At 37.9% G+C, this 10,714-nt stretch overlaps 1 protein-coding gene across 1 annotated transcript; it reads left to right on the forward strand.

Moving 5' to 3' along the window:
• The first annotated feature begins 7,060 nt into the window (after positions 1–7,060).
• Positions 7,061–8,055, forward strand: LOC139859755 (uncharacterized). The gene is made up of 2 exons (XM_071848530.1): positions 7,061–7,210; positions 7,783–8,055. The coding sequence occupies exons 1-2, from the start codon at positions 7,061–7,063 to the stop codon at positions 8,053–8,055; spliced, it is 423 nt and encodes a 140-aa protein (XP_071704631.1).
• Positions 8,056–10,714: the final 2,659 nt, after the last annotated feature.

Genomic DNA, 10,714 nt, shown 5'->3' on the forward strand with positions numbered 1-10,714 from the left:
TGGTTAAACTATTGTAAAGTGTACAAATTATGTCTGCCCGACTTAACGAATGATTCGAACATCTTTTAAGCATCATCTTTATTCTATTCCATGCTAGACACAATGAATCGTTTTCTTTTTGAGAAAAGTTTGTGAATCCTTCTCAGTGGCGCCAGAAAACTTGTTACTACTATGATATGGCCGAAACGGACGGTTTTATTCGTGTGGTGTCGTTAGGCCGCAAGACGTCTGATTCAATTAATCAAGGTAGCACACAGTGGTTTTGTTTATTTATATTGTGCGGGGCCTAAATTTACTTTTACTTTCTAAGGTGTAGAAGGTGTAAGTTAACCTAGTGTCGTGTTCTTTTAAGGATTAACGAATTGAAGATCAAGTGGATAATTGTCATTTAGTTAAATTACCTGGATAAAAGATAGTAGTTAGTTTTAGCTAAAAGTCCTAAGTGCAGAAAAGTAAATAAAGTGGAAGGATATCCGGAGTATGCAGATCACAGAAATGTTGACCAAGATATCGGTATTGGGTTAGGGAAAGATAATTATGCTTATGTTAAGACTATGCTTGGAATGATGTAGATCTGGTTGGATGAGCCAATTACACAGACCTACTTGTCTCTGAACTCTCGGAGTTCTCTTTGAGCAGTGAGAAGTATGTCACTTGATCTTATAATTGAAAGGTAGCAATACCTCGGAGGTTATCCTCAGTAAAGTACTAGGTATATTAGTGAGTTAAGCTCTAATCCTAATCCTCGTTATCAGTTTAGGTAAATGAATAACAACGTGCCGTGTTGATTGAACACTGATCACAAACGAAAGGAATCCGTTGGTTTAAGTTGGCAAAACCTTATATGAAAACTAACAACCATTCCATCATACTAATGAGATCATATCAATGCAAACATTATACAACATTACATTTGATATACTAATAGTAAAGAAGATAGAAACCTAATGAATACCTAAACAGTTGATGTGACTAAGACCTAAGGCAACAATCAAACAAGAACATGCAAAAGGCTTGGGTCATATAGTGAAGGCACTAACTAGATCTTAACAGCTCCTAAGAAGTCTCTTCGGAATAGTCAATAGGCACACTAGGTCATTCATGTCTCAATTCCTAAGTTCCGTGTCCTAAAAGCGCATTAAATGCCTCTCGGGAACTCCGGCCATACCGAGTTCATAGAATCTTCATATACAGTATAACTAGGGGTCTTAATCCTATGAAGTAGCTAATTTCATATAGGTGGACAAGTCCTGATCACAACCTAGGTTGGTCAATCCTTAAGATACTAACATACAAATCTACCAGACTTCCTAGTTCAGTATTATAACAGTACTCGTACTAAATTAACATAATTACGCTAACCCAAACGTCTATCATGGCAACGTACAGATTAATTAAGCTATCATGGTAATATCGGAACGCATTATTAAACATAAAAAGTAAGAAGACATGTTTAATACAAAAGACAAACGTTTCGGATAAAAACCTGAAAAGGTCGAAGAAATCTGCCCGAGATCGCAGGGACTCGCCGGGATATCCTCTGGAAAATAAATGCTAAGCTAACTACTACTAAAAACTAACTAAAAGCTTGAAAAAATGAAATGAGTTACAAATTGAGTGTGTTGAAATGGATGGAGAAAGCCCTTTAAATAGACTTGAAATTTGCCTGCAAACGGCTGGCAGGCTATTTTGCAACCCATTTGACAAGCCGTTTGCAGGGCCCGTTTGCTAAGGCAAGCCGTTTATCGAGGTCGTTTGCTCTGACCATTTGGCAGGCCGTTTGCCACACTGCCAGGCCATTTGGCAAGCCGTTTGGCTTGCTGATTTACTGGATAGTAACTTGATATCTTGTCTTTCACCGTTTTCGCTCTAGAATTTTCATTTTACCTCCGTTTTACTTGATTCTTTTTTGCATTGCCTTCATAATTACTTAATCTACAAAATCAACCGAAAAAGTGATAATTTTACCGACAAAGTTTAAATCTTTATTGTTCTAGGGCTTAATATTGGGGATAAAATGTGACTTTTTGCCCGATATCAACCGTCATCACTTATTTTCAAGAAATATCAATAACCAAAATATATCCAATTTTTGTATTTACCGCGCTCTCTGACAGCGGCGCCAAAAAGTTGATGTGTCAAAGTGTGTGCAGCAGTGCTTAACTTATCTTTCAACTTTTAAATTTATAAAACCTTTTATTAATATACTTTAACACCCTAACGAGCAACAAAACCCGATCAGATGTAGTATTTTAGGTTATTGTCCCAAGAGAACGTAGATGCGTTTTAAGTTGGTTTATTAGATAGCTTAGTTCTTATTAAAGAACTAAAGAGAGTTTTTTAGGTTTTTTAAGTTGTAGATTCTTATCTCTTAGGAAAGAGATGATTGAAGATACGTTTTTAATATACAAAATATAAAGCAAGAAATAAAGATTCAAAATAAACAGTTATAAGTAAAAGAAAACACATGATCGAATAACTTATACGGGAATCATATTTGGCAAGTTTCATAACTTATATGAACACAAATCAAGATAACAATCACTGACCAATTATTATCCCTAAAATAGGTTAACACAAGTGTTGCATATCATTCAATAGGTAGGACTTTAAAGCATATGCTAGACATGTGATGTGCATGACTAACATCTCAATTCTTAGTGTTTAATTTAACTACATGATACATATCAACCTTATGATGCGGATCAACATGCAAATAGACTGAAAAATTATATAAGCTATTAAACATCAAGTAGATCAACTCAAGTTACTAGCTGAAAGTCAATTATTACTTGGTTTTCATGCAATCATTAATTAAACTCATTCAAACAGAGGATCTTCGACTAAGCCTAACAATATTAAACTTTATTATAATTGCGTAACTCATATTCAACAGATTTATCACTAATTATGTTTTTTTTAACTAAGTTGCATGCAATTCAATTTAACAAGTTTGATTGACTAGATCTAAACAAGTAGCATGAATCGAATAATGGATCATTGGATTAAGCATTAATCAATCCTAAAATCATTTTATCTAATCATTAAGCATGGCGAACAATCATATTTAACATAATAGATTCAAAACAGTTCAAACATCATCACAGAAACTCGACCATACAGATCTGTAAAAGAACTAGAAACTGTACGTATTGGAGCACGAAGACAGTGAATTTGTTCCAGTCAAGTCGGCGGCTTGAACTGGTGAAGCTGGCGACTTCATCTGATTCCAAAACAAAGGTGTTTTCATCCATGTAACCACTATGAACGTTTAGTTCATAGTGGTAGATGAACAGAAATAGAAAAAGTAAATAAAATGTAATAAACAAGAGTATAAAGATAAAGTCATGTACCTAAAAAAGGTAGATGAAAAGAAAACTTTATTGATAACTTTGATAATCTTGATTACAACTTGAAAAATAAACCCTAGTCTAAGAGTTTTCGTATTTTGGTGAAAACGCTAGAAGAAAAATGAAAAGTTATATTGAAAACTGATACAAAAGGCCTCTATTTATAGTTTTTAGATTCGGTGGCCAAGCCGGCGGCTTCAGTGGTAAGCTGGAAGCTTCACATGTTAGTGACTCCTTTTGCAAGTTTAACGTAGGTCACAAGTAGATAAACGCATAACCATCCTAGGTCAGGCCAGCGGCTTCAGTACCAAGCCTGCGGCTTCAGAGATCCAGCAATCTTTTGGATTTCGTTTCCATTTAGCTTTTTCTTGGGTTTTAAGTACACAAATATGTTTTAGTCCGCCTGCTTCTATCACAAGCCAGCTGCTTTAAATGATTCTGGCATTTTCTGCAGAGTTCTGGAACTTTCTGGAATTTTCTCTCCAAGCCGGCGGCTTCAGTGTGCCAGGCTGGCGGCTTCATCTTAATATCTGTAGTTTTTCTTGTTTTTGATCATGTTTAATACATAAATTCATAAAAATCATTAGAATTGTATTTTCCCCTTTTTACCCATTTTAGTGTGTTTTAGGATTAAAATGACTTTAAAATGCTAAGATAACTCCGTAAAATGTTATCAAAATTCTGTATAATTTAGGAGTTATCAACAAGGCTTGTTACAAGCCTTTTAAGAGGTGCAGCAAAGATGTGGTTGGATGACAAGATTCTTGTGATGGGTCAGGAGGAGTTCATGAGTTTGTCTTGGGGCGATTTCAAGACCGAATTCATTAAGGAGTATCTTACTCAAGCCGATCTTACTCAGATTTGGAATGAGTTGCGAAATTTGCAACAAGGGTCTATTTACCTAAACAATTTTAAGGCTACGATTCTTGCTAACGTATGGTTTTGCCCCGAGTATAATGGGAATGATCGCATGTTGATGGAAGACTTCAATAAGACCCTGATTGATGATATGCGTAAGAAGATTAGTCTTGGCCACGTTAAGTCTTTTTGAGTTATTTGACGTGGCTAAAGCCTTTGAGTCCCATGTTCCAAAAGCGAGTGATGTTACTTCGAGCAGGAGGAGGTTTGAGTCAAATAGTTTGCCTAGTAAGAAGGCGAAAAGCTTGACTGAGAGTGTGGGAAGTGTAATGAAGGGTGGATCAGGTGAAAATGGTCTAAGGTGTTTTAATTATGGCCGAAGGGGTCACTTATCTCGTGATTACACAACTCCTCCTTCTAATAAGATCACTTACTTTAATTATTGAAAAGAGGGTCACCGGAAATCCTAGTGTCATGAGTTGGTTACGGGGGAAAAGAGTCATGACAACATCAAGAAGTTGGAAAAAGTGGGGGACCCGTGAGGGGCTGGAATTATTTGATGACTAGTGACGAGGATAAGAGATCCAAAGAAGTTGTCTCATGTACTTTCTTAATTAATTCTAAACCCACTAAGGTGCTATTTGATAGTGGTGATGATATGTCGTATGTTTCTTTAAAATATTCAGCTACTTTAGATTGTCCCTTATGTGATCTAGACTCTCCGTTACAAGTCAAAATCGTCGATGGTAGGTTCTCAGTGGTTAATGGGGTGTATAGAAATTGTATTATTGATTTCGGAACTGAGAAGTTTGATATTGACTTGGTTCCTATTACCTTGGGTGAATTTAATGTCGTTGCGGGTATAGATTAGCTCGATCATTATAGAGCTAATCTTGCGTGTCATGAGAAATTCGTAAAGGTAAGAACCCTAAGTGTGGGAGAGCTAATAGTGTATAGTGAAGTTCGAAATGTCTCGTGCCTATTTGTACTTATGCTCGGGCGCATTGACTCGTTTCTAGTGGAGGTATGGCTTATCTAGCCCATGTGGTTGATACTCATGATGATCCACCTTCCATCAAATCTATTCCTGTTGTTAATGAATTCGAAGATGTTTTTCCTGATGAATTACTGGGTGTTCCACCGATTAGGCAAGTGGAGTTTCGCATTGAGTTGGTTCCGGGGGCTAACCTCATTGCCAAAACTCCTTATCGTTTGGCACCAACTGAAATGCATGAGTTGTTGAATCAAACCCAATAGTTGTTAGAGAAGGTTTTTATACAACCGAGTAGCTCGCCACAGGGTGCTCCGATTTTGTTTGTGAAGAATAAGGATGGTAGTATGCGTATGTGCATTGATTACCTTGAACTTGATAAAGTGACGATCAAAAATCATTATCTGTTGCCTAGGATTGATGACTTATTTGATCAACTTCAAGGAGCGTGTTATTCTCTAAAATCTACTTGCGATCCGGTTATCATCAAATGTGAATCCGAGAAGAAGATGTTGAGAAGACGATATTTCAGACACGATACGGGCATTTTGAGTTTGTTGTGTGGCCTTTTGGTCTCACGAATTCAGCTGCGACATTCATGGACCGTATGAACCGAGTGTGCCAACCTATGTTGAACAAGTCGGTAATTGTGTTCATTGATGACATACTCGTTTATTCTAAGAGTATGAAGGAACATGAACATCATTTGCATGAGTTGTTGAAGACGTCGCGAAAGGAGTTATATGCGAAATTCTTCAAGTGTGAATTTTGGTTATGGGACGTGCAATTCCTTGGCTATATTGTGAACCACAAGGGTATTAAAGTGGATTCGGGAAAGATTGATGCGGTTAAAAGTTGGGAACGACCGACTACACCTATGTATGTCCGGAGTTTTCTCAGATTGGCTGGCTATTATCGTCGATTTAATCAATCCCAAGATTGCTTCATCCTTAACGAAGATAACTCCGAAAAATGTGAAGTTCAAATGGGCCGATGAGCAAGAAATCACTTTTCAATTTTTGAAAAGCAAATTGTGTTAAGCTCCGGTGTTAGTGTTACCGGAAGGGGTGGAAGACATAGTGGTGTATTGTGATGCCTCGATTAGTGGGCTCGGATGTGTTCTTATGCAAAGGGATGAAGTGATCGATTATGCTTCGAGACAACTAAAAGAGTACGAAAAGAACTACCCGACTCATGATCTTAAATTGGTGGTGGTGGTTCATGCGTTTAAAATTTGGCGACATTATCTTTATGGTGTTAAGTGTACGATTTATTTGGATCATAAGAATTTAAAGTACTTCTTTGGTCAACGCAATTTAAACAATCGTCAGCGCCGAGGGTTGGATTCGTTAAAGGATTATGATCTTGAAATACTTTACCATCCGGGTAAGGCTAATGTGGTTGCAGATGCGTTGAGTGGGAAAACCAAATTCCGAGTTTGCAGGTAAAGTCATTGCGAATAGTTCTTTTAAATGATTTTCTCGAGAAACTCGGTGAGGTTCAAATTGAGGCATATGGTAATTACATGTGTGAAGAGCGAATTCAAGGACTAACGGAGTCGATTATCCTAGGCCCGCATGGGTTGTTGTCTTTTCAGGGTCAAGTGTGGGTGACAAAATTGGATGGTTACCATACGATGCTACTCTACGAGGCGCACAAATTGAAATATTATATTCATCTGGGTGCTACGAAGATGTATCTTGATTTGAACAAAGAGTATTGGTGGCCCGATATGAAGCATGATGTGGTTAAGTATGTTGAGTAATGTGTTACTTGCTAGCAAGTTAAGGCCGAGCATCAAAAGCCTTATGGTATGGTGCAACCGTCTGAGATCCCGGAGTAGAAGTGGGAGCATCTTACAATGGATTTTATCACTAAATTACCAAAAACAGCGAGAACCCGATACGATACCATGTGGGCGATCGTTGATCAATTGACGAAAAGTTCCTTGTTTCTTCCTATACGCAAGGCGATTTTGTCAGAGGCTTTGGCAAGGTTGTTCATAAAGGAGGTGATTTCGAGACACGGTGTACTAGTGTCTATTATTTCAGATCGAGACACGCATTTTAATTCTCGATTTTGGGGTAAGTTTCATAGTGAAATGGGTACTTTAGTGAACTTGAGAACCGCCTATCATCCTCAAAAGGATGTTCAAAGCGAAAGAACCATCCAAACCTTGTAGGATATTCTACGGGCGTGTGTAATTGATTTTGAGGGAAATTGGGATGAGCATTTGCCACTGGTAGAATTCTCGTATAATAATAGTTACAATGCTAGTATTGTAATGCCACCGTATGAGATGCTTTATGAAAGAAAGTGCTGAACCCCAATTTGTTAGGGCGAGGTGGGGCAAAGGAAAGTTTGTTGTACCGAGGTGGTTCTTGAGAACAACCAAAAGATTGATGTGATTCGTGCTCGCCTCAAAGTGGTACAAGATTAACAAAAGTAGTATGCGGATAAGCTTAGGCACCCGATTGAGTTTCATGAGGGCGATATAATGATGCTTAAGGTGTCGCCACAGAAAGGTGCGATTAGTTTTGAAAGTGGGGAAAACTTGCTCCTCGATTTATTGGACCGTTTAAGGTGTTGACACGTGTTGGTGAAGTTGCCTATCGTTTAGAGTTACTCAAAGAGCTTGCAGGAATCCATAACACATTCCATATTTCCTATCTTTGCAAGTGTCTTGCGGATGACTCAATGTGGGTTCCGTTGAATAATATTACTCTAAACAACAAACTAGAGTATGTGGAAGAGCCGATTACTATCCTTGATGAGAAGGTTAAAGAGATTCGGAATAAAAGAATTCACACTTATAAGGTACAATGGCGTAACCGAAAGGGGTCCGAGTATACTTAGGAATCAGAGGATTTTGTGTTGGAGCATTTGCCCTCATTACGTGCAGCTTGGATCGCGGGAGCACGATCGGGTCTAAGTGGGAGAGATAGTAACAGCCCGAATCTTCATAAATAGTGAGGTGTTGCGGTGCGACACCCCTTTGTCGTGACGCGACATGTGCCAGATCAGGAGGGTCCTCCTTGTAAATAAATTAAAATATGTTGGGGACTATTTTGAAATTTTGAATGTACGGATGTGTGAGCTTTAGATCAGTTTTGAGGAGTCATTTAGTCATTTCCTACTTCACCAAAACACTCCCAAATTCTAGAGTGAGAAACCCTAGAGTGAGAAGGTTGATTTTGTGAGGAAGAAGCTTAAGTCCAACCTCCATTGAAGTTGTAGTTGCTTGTAGCTGCGTTCTAGTGTTTCTATACACTTGGGGTAATTTCGTATCTTGGTTAGGGGTTGGGTTGGGGATGAGTCAAGGACCTAATTACTTGAAGTATTAGGGTTCTTGGGGTATGATTTGGGTGTATGAACCCTAATTCTTGATTTTGGGTTTAATGGTTATTTTACAAGTGCATGGACTTGCAATGGATTGATGTTCACTTGAAAACTTGCAATTTGGTGGGTTTGTAGCCCTATGAACTTGATTTTGGGTGTTGTCCCTAATATGGGTCAAAATAAGGCTTTTGTTGAAATGGGTCATGAAGTGCTTCTAGCACTTGACCATAAGTCGTATTTTGGTAAGTTTGAGCTAAGATCACTAATCTTTAGTGATTCAGGGTTTTGAAGTCTTGTTTGACCTAGTTGGTGGTTTAGGTGCGTTTTGGGTTGAAATGGCACTTAGGTGCTTTTGGATCAAGCTATTGGTGTTTATAGCTTGATGTTGTGTTTTATGCTAGGTGACTTCATTTTGGATCAATCTTGAAGTCCTAGCTTGGTTGTTAACTCATATAAGTATTTAAGGTGAGTGGAATACTTATGTATTTATCTAAATAGTTTATTTGCTTGAGTTGTTTGGGGTTGTATGATGTGTATCATGTGTTTGTACGATCATGGGATATTTGGTGTCTATCATTTGTTCGTGCCACCACGGGATTTTAGGTGTGTATCGTGTGTTCGTGCCACCATGGGTTATGCGGTGATATCGTGCGTTCGAGTCACCATGGGGTTAGTGTGTAGCGTGTGTTCGTGCCACTAACGGTTGTTATGAACAACCGGTGGTCCTCAAAAGGTCCACTCCAATTATGCTAATGGTTAATCATGAAGTGTTGGATTATATTGCTTTGGTGTCTAGCATGCTTTTACGAATGTACTTGTGCTATGCGGTTGTGGCACTAAGTTGTATATGCATATTAATTTGATTGTGTGTGGTATCAAGTCGGTAAGATGTATGCATATTTGTATATTTATTCTTCTCACTAAGCTTTGCTTACCCTCGTTGTTTTTACCCTTTTTCTAGATTGTGGCACTTCAAAGGACAAGAGTAAGGGACTAGCTTAGCTCCCGTGTTGGTGGGAATAACTCTTTTGGTAATGGTCCTGACAGTCATGTTTGTTTTTTGGCTCACTTTGGTAAACGGGTCATGATAAACATTGGTTAATTTATGGGACTTGAGTTCCCGATGTTGTAAACTTGTAACTTGTTGTACTTTAGGATTATGTTTATTATCCGAGCAGGTTTCGATGATCCAGATATATGTTTGGTTGGAAAAATTGTGTTGTGCTAAAATTGTTACAAGTTAGAATCTGGATCAGCTAGGTGTCACGGCGCGACATTCCTATGTCGCGACGCTACCAATACCGTGTTTTAAATGACGAGCATTTTAAAGCTTTCGAGCATCAGAACTTGGGTGGTGTTGCGACGCGACCATGCAAGGTCGTGACACGACAATGCACTTGGAGTGGTGGTCAGGTCTGATGAAACTCCCAACATTAAAAGTATGCCTGACCACGCAGCACGACCATGATGGTCCGCGGCGCGAGGGTACACTGACAAATAAAAAAAGAAATTTCTACAAGTCTTTTCGATAAATTGTTTGGGGCCGTTTCATTAAAATAAACATTTATTCATGAAAAATCAAATGAAAAATCAAATCTTTTTAGATTTAAACCTTTTCCAAATTTTAGGATTTTTCAAAAATGAAATTCGCACTTATTGATTTTGAACAATGTACAAATTTTCAGTGATACCAATTGATAAACGGGTTGTATACTGAGATGTATACAAGCCAACGTGAATTTTAGCACTTAAAATATAAGTTTTTTATGTATTCACTTTTCAAAAATCAATTCTCTTGTCATTTTCTCCCATTTATCCCCCTCAAAATGTGATATACAGTTAAGCAAATCATTATTTTGATCTTTCCAAAGAAAATTATTAACTCCCCTTTAATCAAGATTAGATATCAATCAATTACATCCGTCTAGCATAACTATTGAAATTCATATCCAGGGGAATATCATAGTTTCAAAATATCCCCCTAGAAAAATACTATCTAAAGCGCTTGGATTGTCATTGGCTCCCCTAAGAAAGTATATACTCCACCTAAACACAAGATCCTTATTGTTGATACCATTTGTATTAAAGAAATCAAGAACTCCACCATGCCTATTTGTTGAATCAAGAACTTTATCCTAACCTCATCCTAAGATCTAGTAAACATGTCAGCTAATTG

The sequence above is a fragment of the Rutidosis leptorrhynchoides genome, chromosome 7 (genome assembly GCF_046630445.1).
Source record: "Rutidosis leptorrhynchoides isolate AG116_Rl617_1_P2 chromosome 7, CSIRO_AGI_Rlap_v1, whole genome shotgun sequence".
In the NCBI taxonomy this organism is placed as follows: Eukaryota; Viridiplantae; Streptophyta; class Magnoliopsida; order Asterales; family Asteraceae; genus Rutidosis; species Rutidosis leptorrhynchoides.